General features: G+C 37.0%; 1 protein-coding gene across 1 annotated transcript in view; it reads right to left on the minus strand.

Moving 5' to 3' along the window:
* The window catches only part of RUFY2 (RUN and FYVE domain containing 2), a gene marked incomplete at both ends in the record, with an annotated part of 48,122 nt that extends 25,479 nt beyond the window's left edge, over positions 1-22,643 (minus strand). The window contains 12 exon segments of the mRNA XM_079709045.1: positions 1,190-1,357; positions 2,202-2,318; positions 2,461-2,562; positions 4,533-4,602; positions 7,871-7,936; positions 8,991-9,052; positions 9,268-9,391; positions 11,327-11,428; positions 16,559-16,676; positions 20,750-20,923; positions 22,477-22,501; positions 22,503-22,643. Coding sequence (XP_079565171.1) covers positions 1,190-1,357; positions 2,202-2,318; positions 2,461-2,562; positions 4,533-4,602; positions 7,871-7,936; positions 8,991-9,052; positions 9,268-9,391; positions 11,327-11,428; positions 16,559-16,676; positions 20,750-20,923; positions 22,477-22,501; positions 22,503-22,643 — 1,269 coding nt within the window.
* Between the last annotated feature and the right edge of the window lie 178 nt (positions 22,644-22,821).

Genomic DNA, 22,821 nt, shown 5'->3' on the forward strand with positions numbered 1-22,821 from the left:
TAGCACAGGGAACTATGTTCAATATCCTGGGATAAACCATAATGAAAAAAATATTAAAAAGAATGTATATGTGTGTATAACTGAGTCACTTTGCTATACAGCAGAAATTAACACAACACTGTAAATCAACTATACTTCAATAAAAAATAAATTAAAAATAAAATACTCCTAGATATAATAAAGCAGTACTACTACAACTAGTCTTCATTTAAAATGTAATAAAGGGAGAATTCCCTGGTGGTCCAGTGGTTAAGACTCTGAGCTTTCACTGCCGAGGGCGCTGGTTCAATCCCTGATCGGGAAACTAAGCTCCCACAAGCTGTGCAGCAAGGTCAAAAAAAAAAAAAAAAAAAGTAATAAAGGAAAAAAAAAACCTCAGCCTTCAATATTTTCAAAAGATGACAGAATAAACTCATGTAAAATACGCTATTTTTTCAAATTAAATTGTAAAGGGCTTTTGGCAACAAGTCTACTTAACAGCAATGTCACTTTATTAGAAAATTTGTAACAATTATAGTAAAGCACTTCAATCAAAATTAAATCTCTTAGGACTATACTGTGTAAAGAAGTTTACAAAAATGTCTTGCACATTTTGACTGAATTTTCCCAGAAGATTTAAGCTTCATCTGTTAATCTTTCAGCATTAAGAAACAAACTCAGATAGGTAATTTTTTTGTTTGTTCTTTGACATTGCTACATTTCTTCAGCTTCCATTTAGGAAGTCACTGGTTTTTACTACCGACATGGCACAATTAAAATGGGCTCATATCTCTTAAAAACCGAATTTTCATACAAACATTCATTTCAATTTATTTTTTATTTATACATATATTTTTGGCTGCATTAGGTCTTAGTTGCAGCACATGGGGTCTTTTGTTGCAGCGCGTGGGCTTCTCTCTAGTTGTGGGGTACTGGTTTTCTCTTCTCTAGCTGTGATGCGCAGGCTCCAGGGTGCACGGGCTCTGTAGTTTGCGGCATACAGGCTCTCTAGTTGAGGCACGTTAAGTCCAGTATTTGTGGCGCGAGGGCTTAGCTGCCCCACTGCATGTGGGAACCTAGTTCCCCGACCAGGGACGGAACCGCATCCCCTGCATTGGAAGGTGGATTCTTTACCACTAGACCACCAGGGAAGTCCCTCATTTTCAATTTATATAACAAGAAGTTCCAAGAATTTAAGAACATTCCTTACCTGCAACTTTTGATACATCTCTATGTTAATTGCTTTAACTTCCTCTAGTTGTTGTCGAAGGCCTATCAGAGTATCTTGTTTCTCATGTATATCTTTCTCCAACAACTTCATGGCAAGTTCAATCTCATGTTTCATACTAACTTGTACCGCCAGCTCATTCTCCACATCCTGCAATTCAATACAGCCTCAATTCACACACTGCTTCAGGATGTCAAAGTCAGATACACAACAGTTAATGACAACAAAAAGGAGTTACTATTTATTATGCAGACTACTCCTTTTGAGTTATAAGCCCCATTATAGGGAATTAACTAGGCCCTATAAGAACATTCTAAATATTTTCAAATGCACATTTTGTAAAATGAAAGCATTTTCCACATTATATTAATTATCACTATTTTAATGGCTAGAGAATTATGTATTCTTATGCCTCATAAACTCAGTATTAATTTTCCTTAAACAAAGAAATGAAGTAGTCCATATCAGTAAAGGCCAAAGATAAATCAAAAATCCCATTTCACAAAGTTTTAATTTCTTCTCTTCAAGAATTTTACATCAGAAGGATCCTAACATTAAAGACAAAGAGCAAAAGGGATGGAAAGGCTGGCAATACTCTCTTCTTGACCTGGTTTGGTTACACAGGTATTTATGTTATAATCCATCAAGCTACATATTTGTATTTTTCTGTCAGTATTTCATAATTTAGAAAGGTTAAAAAATAAGTTAATTTTAAGTATGACTTTACTATTTGAATATTGATATCTGAATACATCATTCTATTCTATTTTTCATAATGCTGGTCACAACCTACTCATTTCACAAACACAGACTGTAACATAGTTTAAAAACACTGTTTAAAAAACACTGACACAACAGGAGTTTAAAAGAATTTGAAGGGACTAAGGGGATCAGATTGCTATCCCACACCAAGGAAGATAAGGCTGATAGAGATTTTAAGTGGTGCTTAAGGGTAAATTATCATTTTTACTAATGTAACTGTAATGTAACCTACTTGTCTTAACTGAGATTCATCTCGAAGCTGCCTTCTGGCTTCATTGTACATTTCATCTAGCCCCTGCCTAGAATGCTTATATGTTTGAAGCTCAGTTTCCACATCTACTTTGGTAACCTAGGAAGAAAACATAAAACTTTTAATTTCTATAATCACTACTATTAATTAATACAGCACAGATATATCCAGTCTATGCAAAGGTCCCCAAAAGGGCTATTTTTGATGCAAGACAATCTGTCTGCAATCAATCTATACTTACTTCTAGGTGCTGCTGTGTTTTCATTAAAATCAATTTATTTTCACTTCGTAATTGATGGTTTTCTTCTTGGAGTTTAATGATATTATTCTTTGCTATTGCTAACTAAAAATAAAACAGGGGCAAGAAAAAAAGATTTTAAACATCTTTATTTATACTTGCTTTACAGGTTATGTTCATGACTACAACAACAGAAAATAAAATTTGAAAACTTGTAAAATATCTCTCACATCTACAGAAATTTTCATAAGAAAAATGTGCTCCTATTATCCCAAGATACCAATTAAAGAAATTATACTCTTATTTCTATTTACTTTTGTTAGCCAGTCAAATCGTATGTTAATAGAAACATATTGCTTATCTGATTTATAATATGTCCTGAATACAAAGTGCATGAGTAAGCATATGAAGAATTATATGGTAAACAGTTAAGACTGTAAAGACTTGTGTAAAGACAAAAACATCTGTAAGGAAAGTTCTGCTATTATTGAAAATGTAACACAGACATTCATGATAATCAAATAGGACACCCTTGTGAAATCTGGGCATGCTGAGTGACTGATGATCACAAATATGAGACAGCTCTCACTCTCAGAGTTAAATATGAATGACTAAGTGATTTGGCTCTGAAGCCTAGAATGAAAAGAGGGATCCTAGGAAAGGAAAGCAGGAACTACTCCCCAATGTTGGCTTGCAAATAAATTTCTAAACACTTGGTCAGAAAGGCAACTCGAACTTCACAGTGTGCCTATTATGGTCAAGAAGAGGCACAAACTAGTGAGGAGCTCTCTCTAATGGTCCCAATCTATCAAACTATCAAATGGTCCTAAACTATCAAAATGAAAATGCAGTCATGCAAACAGTCATGTGCTTCCTGGTTTGGGAAAATTAGGCCAGTTCTAAAAGAAATATGAATTTTAATTAACATGTAAAGTAGGGTTCATAGCAATAATAACAGATTTCTTCCTCAAGCCTAAATAATTCTGAAAATGGAAAGCAATAATTTTTTTAAAAATTTATTTTATTTTTATTATTTATTTTTGGCTGCATTGGGTCTTCATTGCTGCGCGGGCTTTCTCTAGTTGCAGCGAGTGCCGGCTACTCTTTGTTGCGGTGTGCGGGCTTCTCACTGCAGTGGCTTCTCTTGATGCGGAGGATGGGCTCTAGGCTCGTGGGCTCTAGAGTGCAGGCTCAGTAGTTGTGGCGCACGGGCTTAGTTGCTTCGCGGCATGTGGGATCTTCCTGGACCAGGGCTTGATCCCCTGCATGGCAGGCAGATTCTTAACCACTGAGCCACCAAGGAAGTCCGGAAAGCAATAATTCTATGGTTAGATAGATTAAAAAAAAAAAAAACTTATCTCAAAAGGAACTTTACAAATAGTATTAAAAAGAGATCTGAGGGAGTTCCCTGGTGGCCTAGAGGTTAGGATTCGGCACTGTCACAGCTGTGGCCCGGGTTCAACGCCTGGCTGGGGAACTGAGATCCCACAAGCTGTGCGGCATGGCCAAAATATTTTTTTTGAAGTTTTTTTAAAAAGTTAAAGAAGAGAGCTGAGGTAAATTTCTGGTTCTGCAACCACCAGACAACTACTTCGACAATGCAGGAAACCAGAGCACATGGGATGAGTTTTACACATGGGAGGGTGGAGAAAGGGCATACATGATCATGGAGTGATGCTTGTAAGGAAAAGTAATCTGAATAGGAGAACACGAGGGACAGGATCATTTTAATGGTAATTTCTAACTATAGGTGATACAGGTCATCCAGATTAAAAAATGAGACTCATGGTTTATTTATAGAAGAGTTGTATGCATTTCATCTTTGGGGCTCATTTCTAGAAGCTGAGTATCTCAAACAATTCACAGATTCACCTAAGAATTTGCCAGAGAATACATGGTTTCTTTAGAACTTATGATCATCAATTACAACTATACTATAAGTATTCCATCATAATGATGAAAATGTGTTTGTGTGTGTGTGTGCGTGCACATTTAATGCATTCATACTTAAAATGGAAAAGGATCACCAATACTAGGTCCATGAAAGGCAATTATCCATGGCTAGGTGACAATACCTCTTCAATCAGCTTAGTATTTGACTTTTCTAAAGAGTCAACTCTTGAATGGAGACTGCTGACTGTGCTGCTGAAATTAATAAAGAAAAAACTCATTCAGAATCACACAAACTCACAAAGGCAAGAAAAAGTATGTTATCCTGGACTCATCATGTTGACTGACATGCACCAACTGCCCTGTCTGAATTTTTGATTGTGGGAAATTTCATTAAGTTGGAGAACTTGAGCTAACAGCAATAAAATCTGTAGCAAAAGAATAAAATTTTCTATTAAAATTCCATTTGATGCTGCTCATTATATTTTGCTGTCTTCTTAGGGTCCTCCTTATATTTAACTTATAACATTTAGGAATTAAAATTCCACACAAAGATTACTAAATATTGTTAAAACTAAATTCAAAATTATTTTAAATTTAGGATGAATTTTAAATGTCCACTTTATAATTAAGTGGCTTAATGAAGCTTGTAAATAGTGGTCTTCAACACAAGCTCCCTCTGGTCACCCTCTCCACTTTCATAATAACTTAAAGACCTCCCAAGTCACCCATGGTTTGGGAAATGTGAATATGAGACACCCAGCATCAGGTATCCAATCAGCCTGCAGCTAAGCAATCACCCGTCTTTCAAGGATAGAGTCAAAAGTCAGGTTACAGTATATGAACAAATTTGTTCTGTGAATTTTTACTTAAATCGATCAAGATTGGACATTATTGTACATTTTACTGAGTCGTTTTTCAAGGCCTGCTTGATTCTACCATCTCAAACTTTCTCTAATAAAATGAAATATGCTGTATACGTTACAGTAAAATCTATAATAGATTCAACAAATTTTATACTAGCCTCAGAAGTAAGTAATGGCATATTAGTTTAACTGATGAAACAAGAAAAATGTTTTTCTACTCATATTAAATCATTTTTAAAATACAATCATTCTTAGGTAAACAACTTGAATTTTTCACAAACAGCACAAGGGTATCCTGATGGTGATATGTAATAAGTACAGGACTAGGGGATGGAAGACCAAGTTTATAGTCCCTGCTTTTCTACTTTCTAACTGTTTCACCTTCAAAGCTGTAAAACCTTTCTGAGCTTCAGTTTCCTTATCTATAAAATCAGACAATGATATTTGCCCTACTTTTATGTGAGAATCAATAAAATAATAATCAAAAAGCACTTAAAAACAATAAACGCTCAACAGTTGTTTTCTTTAAGTGAAGGATAATAAGTGAGTTCTATTTTTTCTGTTTTCTATACTTTTGAAATATTCTAAATGTACAAGAACTACTTTCTAAAGAGACAAACAATAAAAAAGTTAATACATAAAATATACAAAAGTAAGGTACCAGTATTGCTGTAACTGAATAATACACATAATTGAAAAGGGAATGAGAAAGCTCTTCTGAACTGAATGAAATAAACTCTAAAGATAAACAGTTGAGTAAGAATAGTAAAGTACAGACTAGTGTAAAAAGTATGCTACCCTATGTATCTCTGGAGGCATATACAAGAACCTAGTGTATTAACTACTCCCAAAGAGGGAAACCAGATGGTTGGAGATCAGGGAAGAGGGAAATTTTTCATTTTATGTTCCTTTTGAAGTTCGAACCATGTGAATATATTCACTATTCCCAAATAGTGAATAAAAATTTAAAAGTAAATAAATAAGCAGTACAAGGTTGCATTCATATATACAATCTCAGAAATACAAATTACAAAATACATATATATATGCATATATTTCCTATGATACCAATTTTTTTTTTTTTTTTTTTTTTTTTTGCAGTACGCGGGCCTCTCTCTATTGTAGTCCCTCTCCCGTTGCGGAGCACAGACTCCGGACGCGCAGGCCCAGCAGCCATGGCTCACGAGCCCAGCCGCTCTGCGGCATGTGGGATCTTCCCGGACCGGGGCATGAACCCGTGTCCCCTGCATCGGCAGGCGGACTCTCAACCACTGTGCCACCAGGGAAGCCCGATACCAATTATTAAAACTCCATGATAAAAAAAAGAAAAGACACTGATATAAGATCTTTCTTCTCTCTCCAACTTCAGAGAGAAAGCAAGAGTTACAACTTATTAGTTTCTTTTTCTAAAATGGGAAAATGTTTAACTGTATTTTCTGATTGTAATGCATGTTTATTGAGTGAAACTCAGAAAATACAGAAAAGTATAAAGAAATTTAAAATTTTTAAAAATTATTTTTTATTATTCATAATATCACCCAGAGATAGCCATTTTTGAATTATTCATCTTAGTTAATGAGAACAGTCTGTTTCTAACAATGTAGTAAATATTATTCACTATACCTGTGCCATCTGGTATGGCAGCCATAAGCCACATGTGGCTTCTCTGAATTGAAATGTGCTGTAAGTGTAAAATGCACATTGAATTTTGAAAACAGTACAACAAAATATATAAAATATCTCATATTTCATGTTTCTTTTTTATTTTTTTTAATGTGGTTACTAGATATTTTAAATTACCTTTGTGACTCACATTATATTTCTACTAGACAGAACTATACTACACTATTTTACACAGAAGATCTCAGAAATTCTTCCCAGATAGAGTATTCACTAACAGCTTCAATGACCAGGTGACATTGTAAGGAGAAAACTTCCACCATGGAAGATGACAGTCACACTGACACGTGAAGTCCTTTGAAGTAGGAAAAATGAATTTTTTTCCTACTTCATTTCCACCAAAATGATATAAACTTTCACCCTATCTAGCCTTTTTTTCTCAAGGGTAGAGGGATAAGTCTGAAATTCTATTTTTTTTTAATTTATTTATTTTATTTCTTTTTATTTTTGGCTGCATTGGGTCTTCATTGCTGCTCCTGGGCTTTCTCTAGTTACGGTGAGCGGGGGCTACTCTTCGTTGCAGTGCGCGGGCTTCTCATTGCGGTGGCTTCTTATTGCAGAGCATGGGCTCTAGGCACACAGGCTTCAGTAGTTGTGGCATGCGGGCTCAGTAGTTGTGGCACATGGGCTTAGCTGCTCCACAGCATGTGGGATCTTCCCAGGCCAGGGCTCAAACCCATGTCCCCTGCATTGGCAGGCAGATTCTTAACCACTGTGCCACCAGGGAAGCCCTGAAATTCTATTTTTAAATGTCTCTGAAGATTCTATTTAAAAATATGACTCTCATTTTCTGCTGAAAATCAATTATTTCCAATAATTCTCTGTATTCTCAATTTCCATTCACTCTCTATCCGCTCAACCCCTTTTCAAAGATGCTTAGAAAAAAGGAATAGGCTTAAGATGACCTGAAGGGGGGGGAGAAAAACCTAAGACAACATCCAAAATGTTCTAAGTATCCATGTGTCCATAATACTTACTTCAGTTGTCTATTTAATTCTTCAACATAATTCTTCTGGTCTAATATGGCAGCAATTTGAACATTCCTAGAGGAGGGGAAAAAGTAGCTTTGTGCTAACTGGAAAGGTATTTACTGGGTGACCAAAAAAAAAAAAACCCACACAAAAGATCTAAATTATCTAAAATTGTTGTTAAACCATAATGGTAACACAACGTTATCTTGCCTTTAAAATAAAATTCAAGAATCTTTATAATCATATAGCAGCAAGCTGTGTACTAAATAACTATAACTTTTGTTAAATAAATTACTTGCTAATATTAAACAATACCATTAGTATGTTTTTAATTTTTTTTTTTTTTTTTTTTGCGGTACGCGGGCCTCTCACTGTTGTGGCCTCTCCCGTTGCGGAGCACAGGCTCCGGACGCGCAGGCTCAGCGGCCATGGCTCACGGGCCTAGTTGCTCCGCGGCATGTGGGATCCTCCTGGACCAGGGCACGAACCCGTGTCCCCTGCATCGGCAGGAGGACTCTTAACCACTGTACCACCAGGGAAGCCCTGTTTTTAAATATTTTTGCATTTATATTTTTAAGAAATATATTTGACATATAACATTGTGTAAATTTAAGGTGTACAACATGTTAATATAATACATTTAATATTGTGAAATGATTGATGTTATGTCTTAAAATAAACCAGCATTTGTAAGCTTATGAATAATAAGCTTTCATTTCTTTGTATCACAGAAACAGAGCTGACTATTAAAATGGGTCTCCGGGGAATTCCCTGGCAGTCCAGTGGTTAGGACTCCACGCTCTCAGTGCCAAGGGCCCAGGTTCAATCCCTGGTCAGGGAACTAAAATCCCATAAGCCGTGCAGCACAACCAAAAAATAAATAAATAAGTAATAAAATGGGTCTCTAAACTACTGGTATGACCAAAAGTCATACTTCAGATTAAAACCTCCTTCTAAGTGATTTTTGCTTTGTAAACCTTGTAAATGGAAGTGAAAACAAAACAAAGCAGGAACTACACAGAAAAAAAGGAAATAAAAACCACATTGCAAATAGATGGACCTCATACTGATTTGTAAAGAGCTACATATAAAATACAACATGTGAAATAACTTAGGAAAATCATACCTTTCTTTATTTCCAATATCTTCTTCATTCTTTAAATACATGGAAAAATCAATCACTCCAACCTAAAGTAAATAAAGTTATTCTTATTTAGAGGGTGAAAATTCTAGAAGTACCTTTAACATACAACTGACTTTCATCCCTAATTTTCCTCTGGTGTTTAACAGCACTGTTTACAACTTAGAGTAATACCTGGATCAAAGTAATACCTGGATCAGTAATACCTGGATCAGTACAAACTGAAAACACTCTGCATTTGGCACTAGTCATTCTCACTTACTTGTGAGTCTAAATCCTCTCCCTTTACACACAGATTAGCGTCTATCACATTCAGGCCAACCAGCAGCCCAACAATTACTGCTCCTTCTTCTTCCATCATTAGTGCATGATACTCATAGAATTCACTGTGAAAATTAAAATAATAAAAATCTTAGATTACAAATTTATTTCGAAAACTAAATTTTAAAATCTCAATACCTTATTACAAGAATGGAACCAATATAAATTAGGTAACTTGAAATTAGCCTTTCTATATGCAAATAACTTAAAATTTTTGAGATTTAAATGTCTATAAAGAAAACGTAGAAGAAAGGGACTGAAGGAGATAAAAGAAGAAAAGGAATTTTGAGAGAGAGAAAAGAGAAGCAAACAGAGATTAAAAAAAAAAAAGGGGGCAGCATTGAGGCCTGGAATGTTTGTGACTCTCAAAAGATACAGTGACTGCTGCTGATCTGATTATGATACTTTTTAGTACAGTTGAATTTTCATCCCAGGATTTATTAAGACGCTTAGGATAAAGACTAATGTGGGGAAACGAACATAAGAAACATTTCAAGTCCATTTTCAAGTCAATGCATTTGGTATATCTATTGCAAGTGCTCTTAATAGATAAGCATTAAAGATATTTATGGATATCTAGATCCCAAAAAATGTTCAAACAAAAGACTTGTGAAAGAAATAGGACAGCCTAAAAACTAAGACTTGACAACTAATACTCAGAAAACTATTTATCACTGTCTCATGCCTTCCTCAAGAAGTCCCATGTATATTACTTAATCACCTTAATTAACCTTCAGAATATCGTTGAGAAATTGAAGGTGTTTAAAGCATGGTCATTCTCATTTAACAAATGGGAAAACCAAGATGTACAACTGGAGTCACAAGTAAAATAAAAAACGACCAGGGACTTCCCTGGTGGTCCAGTAGTAAGAAATCCACATTCCAGTGCAGGGGATGAGGGTTTGATCCCTGGTTGGGGAACTAAGATCCCACGTGCCGAGGGGCAACTAAGCCCACAAGCCACAACTACTAAGCCCGTGTGCCTCAACTAGAGAGCCACGTGCTGCACACTACACAGCCCGCACACTCTGGAGCCTGCACACCACAACTACAGAGCCCACGTGCTCTGGAGCTCACGCGCCATAACTACAGAGAGAAAACCCACACGCCACAACTAGAGAGAAGCCCACACGCTGCGACGAAGAGCCTTAGCACCACAATAAAAAAGATCCCTCAGGGCTTCCCTGGTAGCGCAATTGTTGACAGTCCGCCTGCCAACGCAGGGGACACGGGTTCGTGCCCCGGTCTGGGAGGATCCCACATGCCACGGAGCGGCTGGGCCTGTGAGCCATGGCCGCTGAGCCTGCGCGTCCGGAGCCTGTGCTCCACAACGGGGGAGGCCACAACAGTGAGAGGCCCGCGTACCACAAAAAAAAAAAAAAAAAAAAAAGATCCCTCATTCCACAATGAAGACCCGATGGAGCCAAAAATAAAAATCAATCAATAAATTTAAAAGAAGAAAACATTAAAAAAAAAAAAAAGACCAGATTCTCCAAAATATCACAGAGGCACTCTAAGAGAACAAGGGCGAAGAGAGGGGCTGCCATGGGCCCACTCCTTTTGAGAACTGATATCCTTGCTTTGAAAGTCTGTCTTAAACATTTGGTCTTTAATTTAAACTGACAGTTTAAAAAGCGCCCACAATACAGTCAAAGCAGTAGTTTGGACATTCAAGATCTAAAAAGAAACCTCCTGAATTAAAGCCCCAAATTCCAATACAAATTTTTATTCATAGAATTAACTGTAATTTAGGAAAAAATTAAAACTTAGAAATATGACATATAAATTTCCACCTTGTCAGCCAATAAAAATCTTACAGTATTCATTTTTTAGGTTAGTTCTTGATCCACATTATGTCCCCACCATGCTTCTCTATCTCATTTTGCTCCTCCTTTTATTTTATGCCATCATATCCTTTCATACTATATCTTCAATCCTTTTTGGGAAACAGGATATAAATGAAATAAAAAATGAAAATAAACATGATTTAATGGTAATACCTCAAGAGATCCCTTTGAATAATTAAGCAACGCAGGTAGTCAGCCATTTTTTTTTGCATGAGGGCTAATCGAAGCCACGCTCTTGCACGACCCAGGGGGGTCCTGAAAAGCAAAACCCAACAGTCAGAAAAGAGCCCCAGCCCAAAGATTATAGACTACATCTTCTATCTTTGTTGAAGTACACATTAATAAAGAAAAAAGGCAATTTATCATGGTTTCATCTTAGTTTCTAGAGCTTCAAGTCAGCTCTTTGAGCATGCAAACCAATCCCTGGGAGCTTTTTAAGTCTCTAAGATAAATCTGCACCTACAGGACATCTAGGTACCATTTATGCCTTGGAAAAAATGACTCTCTAAATAGTGAGGATATTTCCACAAGAAATATTTTATCAGAATAGGCTTAGCCCTCTAAATATGATTATGCAAAATGCATAAGTAAATGCAATATAATGCTCTCAAAAAATAACTGATATTATATCTGAATTTTGAAAATCATGACAAAGCTAAGAAGGTATCTAGATGCTAATTAATTAGAAAGAATCACTGCTTGCTATTTTTCAAATGTTTCTTTTATCCAGTTGTCGTTTAAAACATTAAATCTTCTCTTTAACGTGGAGGCCTGATGGGAACAGAACTTTTAAAACAACAAATTTGTCTGAAATGCTGTGGACCAGGCCATTTTTGCTGGCTATAAGCAGTGTCTCTGGGACAGAGGGAGCACACAGCTCTTCTTAAAACTGAAGGAACCCTGCAACCTTACCAAATACGTTGATTAGTTCTAGTAGTTTTCTTGTGGCATCTTTAGGATTTTCTATGTATAGTATCAAGTCATCAGCAAACAGTGACAGTTTTACTTCTTCTTTTCCATTTGTATTCCTTTTATATCTTTTCCTTCTCTGATTGCTGTGGCTAGGACTTCCAATACTACGTTGAATAATAGTGGTGAGAGTGGACATCCTTGTCTTGTTACTGATCATAGAGGAAATGCTTTCAGTTTTTCACCACTGAGAATGATGTTTACTGTGGGTTTGTCATATACGGTTTTTATTATGTTGAGGTAGGTTCCCTCTATGCCCACTTTCTGGAGAGTTTTTATCATAAATGGGTGTTGAATTCTGTCAAAAGCTTTTTCTGCATCTATTGAGATGATCTTATGGTTAACAATGAAAGATCAGAAAGAGAAATTAAGGAAACAATAAAAGAATAAAATACCTAGGAATAAACCTACCTAAGGAGGCAAAAGACCTGTACTCAGAAAACTATAAAACACTGATGAAAGAAAACAAAGATAACATAAACAGATGGAGAGATATACCATTCTGCTAGATTGGAAGAATCAATATTGTGAAAATGACTATACTACCCAAAGCAATCTACAGACTCAGTGCAATCCCTATCAAATTACCAATGGCATTTTTCACAGAATTAGAACAAAAAACTTTACAACTTGTATGGAAACACAAAAGACCCCGAATAGCCAAAGCAATCTTGGAAAAGAAAAATGGAGCTGGAGGAATCAAGCTCCCTGACTTCAGACTATACTACAAAGCTACAGTAATCAAGACAGTGTGGTACTGGCACAAAAACAGAAATATAGATCAATGGAACAGGATAGAAAGCCCAGAGATAAACCCACGCACATATGGTCACCTTATCTTTGACAAAGGAGGGAAGAATGTACAATGGAGAAAAGACAGCCTCTTCAATAAGTGGTGCTGGTAAAAACGGATAGAGACATGTAAAAGAATGAAATTAGAACACACCATAACACCATACGCAAAAATAAACTCAAAATGGATTAAAGAACTAAATGTAAGGCCAGACACTATCAAACTCTTAGAGGAAAACATAGGCGGAACACTCTATGACATACATCACAGCAAGATCCTTTTTGACCCACCTCCTAGAGTAAGGGAAATAAAAACAAAAATAAATAAATGGGACCTAATGAAACTTAAAAGCTTTTAGACAGCAAAGGAAACCATAAACAAGACGAAAAGACAACTCTCAGAATGGGAGAAAATATTTGCAAACAAAATAACTGACAAAGGATTAATCTCCAAAATATACAAGCAGCTCACGCAGCTCAACATCACAAAAAACAAACAACCTAATCCAAAAATGGGCAGAAGACCTAAACAGACATTTCTCCAAAGAAGATATACAGATGGCCAGCAAATACATGAAAAGATGCTCAACATCACTAATCAGAAGAGAAATGCAAATCAAAACCACAATGAAGTATTACCTCACACCAGTCAGAATGGCCATCACCAAAAAATCTACAAACAATAAATGCTGGAGAGGGTGTGGAGAAAAGGGAACCCTCTTGCACTGTTGGTGGGAATGTAAATTGTTTCAGCCACTATGGAGAACAGTATGGAGGTTCCTTAAAAAACTAAAAACAGAACTACCATACAACCCAGCAATCCCACTACTGAGCATATACCCTGAGAAAACCATAATTCAAAAAGAGTCATGAACTACAATGTTCACTGCAGCACTATTTACAACAGCCAGGACATGGAAGCAACCTAAGTGTCCATCAACAGATGAATGGATAAAGAAGATGTGGCACATATATACAATGGAATATTACTCAGCCATAAAAAGGAACAAAATTGAGTATTTGTAGTGAGGTGGATGGACCTAGAATTTGTCATACAGAGTGAAGTAAGTCAGAAAGAGAAAAACAAACACCGTATGCTAACGCATGTATATGGAATTTTAAAAAGCAGTATGGATGAACCTAGTGGCAGGGCAGGAATAAAGATGCAGATGTAGAGAACAGACTTGAGGGCACGGAGGGGAAGGGGAAGTTGGGACAAAGTGAGAGAGTACCACTGACATATATACACTACCAAATGTAAAATGGATGGCTAGTGGGAGGCTGCTGCATAGCACAGGGAGATCAGCTGGATGCTTTGTGACCACCAAGAGTGGTGGGATAGGGAGGGTAGGAGGGAAGCTCAAGAGGGAGGGGACATGTGGATATATGTATACATATAGCTGATTCACTTTGTTGTACAGCAGAAACTAACACAACATTGTAAAGCATTTATACTCTAATAAAGATGTAAAAAAAAAACCTGAAGGTGTTTGTGCTCAAGATGAAAACTAATTCTATCTAGGCAAGAGATGTGCTGATGTGTACAAAGCAAAAAACAACACAGTAACTCCTTATGGCAAACTGAACAAAACCAGCCATCTGGGGAAAGGTGACCTGTGCTCATGGTAACAGTGGCATGGTTTGCACCAAATTCTGAAGCAACCTTCCTGCTAAGGTCATTGGACACAGAATCGGTGTGATGCTATACCCCTCAAGGATTTAAACGTACTGAAAAGTAAATAAATAAAAGTGTGGATTTGTTCTCTTGCTAAAAAAAATTTAATCTCGTATCTCTCTTATCCAAATTCTTATCATTTAGTAAAAATAAAACCAAGTTTTACAGAACATGTATGACTTTTTTAAAGAGAAATACATCATTCACACTTTTATGTTTTCTTATGCAGAGAACATTTTGGCAGGTAATGTGGGAGGAAACTTAATCTTCACTTCAAACAGCTAACAAATTTCTTATGGCTTAGCATTTTATTTATTTTATTTTATTTTATTTATTTGTTTTTATCACCCACCCACCTCGGGCTTAGCATTTTAATGAATACTATTTTTCAGAAATCATTTTTTTACTTTTGTAGAGTTTGGCTTTTTAAAAACAATATGAACATGTATTTTCATATTAAAATGAAACCAAATCTTATATTTCTCTTTTTGAGAGTTAAATTCCCCTTTTCCTCTCTTTATTAAAAATTGCTACACCTTATATACCATTATAAGAAATATGAAGTGTGAACATCACTTGCTATTTAATTCTAAAAACTGGGTTTAAATCCTGGCTCTGCCACTTATTAACTGTTACTTCTTTGATCTTTACTTTTCGCATCTATACAATTATCATGATAATAATCTCTACCCTAAGGTTGATTTAAGCGCTTAATGAGATAATTCATGTAAAACAATTATCCTGTTACCCTGATACAGTACTCAATGAAGAGCTATTTACTTTTATCACTCAATTAAGTACAACTTGCAAACATTTGGATGTTGTGATAACAGAAAACACTACCATATTCCCTATAACATACAAAACCCTAAATTGTAAAGCTAAGAGAAAGCAAACTGATAATCTGACAAAAATGGTAAGCATAAAAAAAAAGTTATCTCATTCTCAAGAATTAAGATAAACTAAAGTAAGCTCTTCTATTTTAATCACACCCTGAAGAACATAAGACCTTAGCCTTAACAGCAAAAAACCTGCAAAAAATTTTCAACACTCATGAGTCACTAGCTAGAACATTCAGCTTTTAGGACATTTCATATACAGTTTTTCCTCAGTATTTGTGGGGGATTGGTTCCAGGACCCCCTCAGATACCAAAATCCATAGATACTCAAGTCCCTTAAATAAAATGGCATAGTATTTTGCATATAACCTATGCGCATCCTCCCATATACTTTAAATCATCTCTAGATTACTTATAATACCTAATACAAAATAAATACTATGTAAATAGTTGCCAGGGTGTGGCAAATTCAAGTTTTGCTTTTTGAAACCTTCTGAAAAAAATTTTTTTGAATATTTTTGATCCAAAGTTGGTTGTATCTGCAGATGCAAAACCCACAGATATCGAGGGCTGGCTGCACCTTCATCTAGTCAAACAGGCAGATGACAATATAGATCCCAATTTTAAGAATAAAAAAAAGTAATTTGCACAAGTCCTGTGGTACATAAATGGCTTATCAGAGAACTCAAATCTCCTGATACTTTGCCCTGGATTTAGCTTAAATCAGTCTTCAAACAGTACAATTGCCAACTACTGCAAACTAGCTTAATACTTAGGAAACAGAAATGCATAATTGATACATCCTATCTTAAAAGAACTTGCCTATTTCCTGCAATACAATGCAGAATTTAAGTAAGTGATACGAGTGATTATAATGATAGCAGTATAAAAGAAACAGTACTTAATTCTTATTGAAGGGGCTAAGAAAAATTTCATAACGGAAATGAAATTTGAGCTGAGCCGTAAAGAATAAACAGAAGTTTATTAGAAGAGAATGCAAGAAGGCTACATAAGGCTGCGAGAAGATAATAAACTAGACTGTGAGGTACTTTTAAGGAATAGTAAATATACTTCTACGGTGAGGGAGGAACAAGTAATAAGATTACTTACTTAAGACCAGGTAAATCCCGGACACTAGCTCCTATTTCCTCTGCTTCTGGGTACAGCTTCTCCACCAGTTCCAAAGGGCCCCATATAGTTTTGTTATAACTCAAAAATGATTTTCTTACTTTAAAAAGAAAATATAACGCATGTAACTTCAACTTACAAAACTGTAGTAACCTCATGTTAAATACTTAGTTTCAACATTTCTAACTTAACATACAATTATTCACAGACCTTTCCTCTCTTATCACTACACAGCCCTGTTGATCAGGAGCCTGTTCATCAGGATTCTGATATTCTCCCTATCAGAAATATGCACCTTGGTCATTTTTCCATATCAGAAATATGCAAGTAGGTAATTAAAGTAGAAGAACAACTAGGCTTATTCTTTTTTCTTTCTTGCTTTCTTTTTTTTTTTTTTTTTTTTTGCGGTACGCGGGCCTCTCACTCTTGTGGCCTCTCCCGTTGCGGAGCACAGGCTCCGGACGCGCGGGCTCAGCGGCCATGGCTCACAGGCCCAGCCGCTCCGCGGCATGTGGGATCTTCCCGGACCGGGGCACAAACCCGCGTCCCCTGCATCGGCAGGCGTACTCTCCACCACTGCGCCACCAGGGAAGTCCCAAAACTTTCTTTTTTTAAGAGATATTTATTTATTTTATTTTGTGCAGGCTTCTCGATAGCTGTGGCACACAGGCTCAGTAGTTGCAGCGCATGGGCTCTGTAGTTGGTGGCGTGAGGGCTCCAGAACACACGGGCTCTCTAGTTGTGGTGCACAGGCTCAGCAGTTGCAGTGCATGGGCTTAGTTGCCCTGCGGCATGTGGGATCCTAGTTCCCCGACCAGGGATTGAACCGGCATCCCCTGCATTGCAAGACCAATTCTTAACCACTGGACCACCAAGGAAGTCCCATGGGCTCATTCTTTACCAGTACAAAAATAAGACTGGTGGCCCTAGCAGGCTGATCTTTACCAGTTGATTCAATAAACCAAGGACAAATAGTTATTTTACTTTTAAACACAAAAAATTGTGACTTTACTTTTCCTTTTATTTGAATGTGAGATTCGGGTAATATAAAACCATGAAATCACTGTTTCCTTCTAATACTGACCAGATCCAGTGTGCCTATCATATGCACCACCCAAAAGCCAGCAAGATAGGCAATTTTTCCCTGGGGGAGAAAAATCAATCAGCACAAAGTAGCTTTATAATGGTTGATCAAGATAGGCATTTGACTGTTAGGGTATGCCTCATGATATTTTGGGAAGTAAAGGAAAATATATTCAGAAAAGAGTTTAAAATGTTAACTATCGTGGCCATCATTTGGCAAATTCCATTTCAGCAGGCTGGGGGAAAATAAGGACCTATGTCACTGCTATTATTTTTTTTTTAATAAAAAGGAAGTTTTTCAAAAAGCAAATTAAAACTCAAGGCCTGAGATAAGACTGCTGACTTCCTCATGTATTAAAAGACGTATTCAGAGACTGAGAATATCAAGAGTAGGCAAAAATGTGGGGAAACAAACACATTCACTGTTGTTTGATTAATCAGTGAAGCCTTTACAGACATCAGTTGCCTATATCCTTTGACCCAATAATTCTACTCCTAAGAATCCTAAAGAAATCTTAGCACATGTGTACAAACATATATATCCAAAGATGTCCTTATAGCATAATTTTAATGATTAAAAACTGGAAACACCGAAGTGTACATTAAGAGGAAAGTAGTTAAATAAGTCATGGTATACATATACTATGAAATATTTTACAGCCATTAAAAATGTGATAAAGACCTCTATGTAAATGGCAAAATCTCCAAACCATACCATTAAGTTTTTCTTTTTTTTAAATAGGGAAAAAAAGAAAGTCACAGAATAATACCGCATGATTTTATTTAGAGTAAAAGAAAAAATCACCTATAATTCAATTAAAAAAAGAAAGAAAGAAAAACAGAAAAGAGCTGGAAGAATGACAAAGATTCCTTTAGAGAGATGAATGGAAGAGAATGAAGGGAAATTATGTTTTTGCTCCATGTGCTTCTATGTTGTTTGATTCATGTATAAAAAGAACATATTTCACTATTATATATAGTTTTTAAAATTATTTTAACTCTAATTAAAGAAAAAGTGGAATCTGAAAAAATAAAAACAAAAAACCAAAATCATAGATACACAGAACAGATTGGTGGTTGCCAGGGTTGGAGGGTGGGAATCGATGAAGTGGGTAAAGATGGTCAAAAGGTACAAACTTCTAGTTATAAAAGAAGTCCTGGGGACGTAATGTACATAATGACTACAGTTACTGTATTGTAGATTGTATTGTATATCTGAAAGCTGCTAAGAGTAAATCTTAAAAGTTTTCATCACAAGAAAAAAAATCTTGTAACTATGTGTGGTAATGGATGTTAACTAGGTTTATTGTGGTGATCATTTCACAATATATAAAAATACTGAATCGTGTTGTACCCATTAAACTAATACGTTATATGTCAATTATATCTCAATAAATATAAACAAATTTTAATTTAAAAATGAATACATTAATAACATCACATATACGGTTTCTCAAATTTCAATGCCAAGGCTCCTTCTCAGTTTAAAGTACATTTTATTAAAACCATGTTTAGGTAAATCTCCTCTTTTGCTTTTCACATTTACCCCTACTCTCATGTGCCATAGTCAGAAACTCCCCCTAAGTGTGCATCAGCAGATGAATGGATAAAGAAGATGTGGTATATATACACAATGGAATATTAGCCATAAAAAAGAATAGAATAATACCATTTGCAGCAACACGGATGGACCTAGAAATCATCATACTAAGTGAAGTAGTCAGTCAGAGAAAGACAAGTGTCATATGATATCACTTATATGTGGAATCTAAAAAAATGATACAAATGAACTTACTTAACAAAAGGGAAATAGACTCAGAGACATAGAAAACAAATTTATGGTTACCAAAGGGGAAAGGAGGGGGGGATGAATGAGGAGTTTGGGATTAAAATATACACAGTACTATACATAAAATAGATAACCAATAAGGACCTACTGTATAGCACAGGGAACTATACTCAATATCTTGTAATAACCTATAATGGAAAAGAATCTAAAGAAGAATATAGATATATAAAATATACATATATATATAAAACTGAATCACTTTGTTGTACACCTGAAACTAACACAATATTGTAAATCAACTATATTTCAACAAAAATTTTTTTTAAAAAAGAACTTTCCAACTTACCCAGGCTTCTGGTATACCAACATAAAAGCAAGCTTCTCTTCCTTTTTAATAGTCACCTTAGTACACAACTCTTACATAGCCCTCTACACAGCTCTGATCATATGAACCAGAGATCAAAGTAGTTACTATAAGTAAAAGAACAGTAATATAATACAAACACATAAAAATAATTCAATATGAAATGTATAGATGAATACAATATCCACTGTTATCATCATTTTCAGGGAGCACTCACATTTCTACAATAACCCAATCCAGAAGACAATTTTTCTAGATATGTTTTCATGCACTAAGGAGGTTCATATTTCAACAATCAACTATTTTAATGTATTTGTTCAAGAGAGCTCAAACTAGTAATTATAGTTCATACCAGAATCACCAAGCTTAAAATTTTCTATATAACTCTATAGTTGTCCTAGAAAATGGAAATCAGCTCAGAGTATGTTGAAAACATTTTTAAATCAAATACACTTTTTACAGGGACTTCCCTGGTTGTCTAGTGGTTAAGAATCCACCTTCCAACGCAGGGGACGTGGGCTCAATCCCTGGTCAGGGAGCTAAGATCCCACATGTCACAGGGCAACTAAGCCAGCGTGCCGCGACTACTGAGCCTGAGTGTTCTGGAGCCCGCACGCCGCAACTAGAGAAGCCTATGCACTGCAACAAAGAGCCGGCATGCTGCAACTAAGACCCGATGCAGCCAAATAAATAGTTTTTTTAAAACAAGAGTATACAAATACACTTCTTAAAAAACACTAACAACTAAGGATTTTCTGAAGACCATCCATTAGAAAACATAAAGTAGTAGAGTATTTTCTCTTAAAACCAACCCACCCAGTATTTTTAAAGTAACAGTAATTATGGCCTCAAAAAAAATCACATTTTCAAGGATATTTAAGATGGGAGGGGGGAGGTTCTATAGTTGGTTTTTTTTAAAAAAAAAATCTCACAATACCTTTAAGACCATGTTTCAGACAATGTTCCATAACAACGAAAAACTGCTGCAAGGGGGGATAATCAGAATCCAAAGTGCGGCCAAAGCTTAGAGCAGATTCAATGAGTCCTTTAATACTGAGTTTAGCCATGTTTAACAAGTTTGCTCTCTCTACAGCTGTAGGGTCTTTTGTAGCTGAAAGCACAAGAAAGGAGTCCAACATCACTTGCAAGAACTGACATTGTAAAGTATACAAACCCTTTCCTTCCCCTGTAAAACCAACAGTGGTTTGTTTTTCCTTGGTGGACAAGTAAGTCTTCCTAACATACACCCCTAGTTAACTTCTTTTTATGTCTCTCATGCATACCATAGAACAATGCTCACTCCAGCCAAAGTTTATTAACTATTCTCAAGATCCTGCAAATTGGCTATTCTAGGGTATTTATTTCACTTTTGTGGTACCTCTTCAGGGAGAATGAGTTTTTTTAAATCTTTCTCTGGAGATAAGAGTAACAGACAACATGTTTAAGGGTCTCATGCAAAGGCAGACAGCAGGAACCATCAAAGATGAATTCAAAAGCAAAAAAATGTTCAGAATAAACTGGCAATAAAATAAAAGGTAGTTAAAATTCTAGGATTCCAATTTCACCCATAACAAACATGACAGGTAAATAAAATAGGGGGACACAAGAGAAGCCATTCAACTCTCACTCATTTTAACCCTCTTTCTATCTTGTCTCTTTTCATTGCAATTGTAGTTCTGTATTGCAGGACTCCTTTATTTTCCCAGAGGAAATAAAAGCAGGGTGCAGTTTCACCTTAAAGTTCCCTGACCTTCCACACAGCTGATCCAGTTGGATATCAAGGTAATCGATGCATTTTTTTAAATTAATTTTACCTGATACTTTTAATTCACAAAAATTTTTCTTTCCCACAAATTTTATTCTCAGTTTTCTTATAAATTCAGATGCTTCCCCATACTCTCATCACTGTTGAAACTGGCAGAAATATTTTCAGCAAACACAGATGCCAAAATGAGGTGTAAAAAAATAAAGCACTTAGTATACTGTCTCATAATTCCTGACAAATTTACTAGTCCAAGTAAACCAAATGTCCCTTTTTCCTTCACTGGACAAAAAGTCCAGGGTTCCCAATGATCTAGTATTTTACTTCTAACCACAGATAGCCAGGCGTTAAGCGTGACACTGAATCCTAACCAACTTAAAATGCAAACAGTCACAACTGCTACGACCAAGCTAGCTGGTGGAGAATCTCCACACAAGACATCATTGCTTCAAATCTGCATCGTGGTATGACTCCCTCTTTTTTCGGGGACGAAAATAGTCGGTGTTTCATAATCTGCAGCAATTCTCATTTTTCTTAACAGTGCCCATCACAATCCGTAATGCACGATGCGACAACCAGACAAAGGGCGCCTTTATAACTGCTCGAAGGTAGGTCCTGGTGGGCGCCGGCAGCTCCCGAGGAGCGTATGCACCCCAGCCGCGCCCCGCCCGGGCTGCGGCCCCCACACGCGCCCAAGGGCCGGTTCCCGCATCTTGCCTGTAGAACCCCTTCCCTGCCTCCCTGCCTCCCAGCCAGCAAGGCTGCCCAAGGGCTCGGGGCGCGCCCAACACCCTCACGGAGGGCTCACCCGGGGTCCTGCTTGGCATCGCTGCCCCTCTCCCGCCCTCGGCGTCTGGAACCCAAGCCCAAACCTGAGACGCTTCCCTCCGCCACCCCCAAACCTGAAAAGTCATCGCCCGTCCCCGACTATTTCCCCCGACCCGGGAGCTGCACCCCGGCCGGCCCTGTCCTCGCTCCCTGTAAGCCGACGGACCACCAAACCTCTGCCATTAGGCCCCTGAACGGGGAAGGGGGCGGGGGGGAACGAGGGGCGGCCGCGCGTTGCCATGGCGACCGCGGGCGCCCCTGCGTCCCCGGCTGCCCCCGCCCAGGCCCAAACCCGGGTTCGGACCCCAGTTCCGACCCCGAGGCCTCCATGCCCACACCACCAGTCCTCCTGGCCCGGCTGAGCCCTCGGCCCAGCACGGAGGGCCGGGCGTCCGCTCTCGGTCTGCTCCCCTTACCCA

The sequence above is a fragment of the Hyperoodon ampullatus genome, assembly GCF_949752795.1.
Source record: "Hyperoodon ampullatus genome assembly, chromosome: 1".
Classification (NCBI taxonomy): domain Eukaryota; kingdom Metazoa; phylum Chordata; class Mammalia; order Artiodactyla; family Ziphiidae; genus Hyperoodon; species Hyperoodon ampullatus.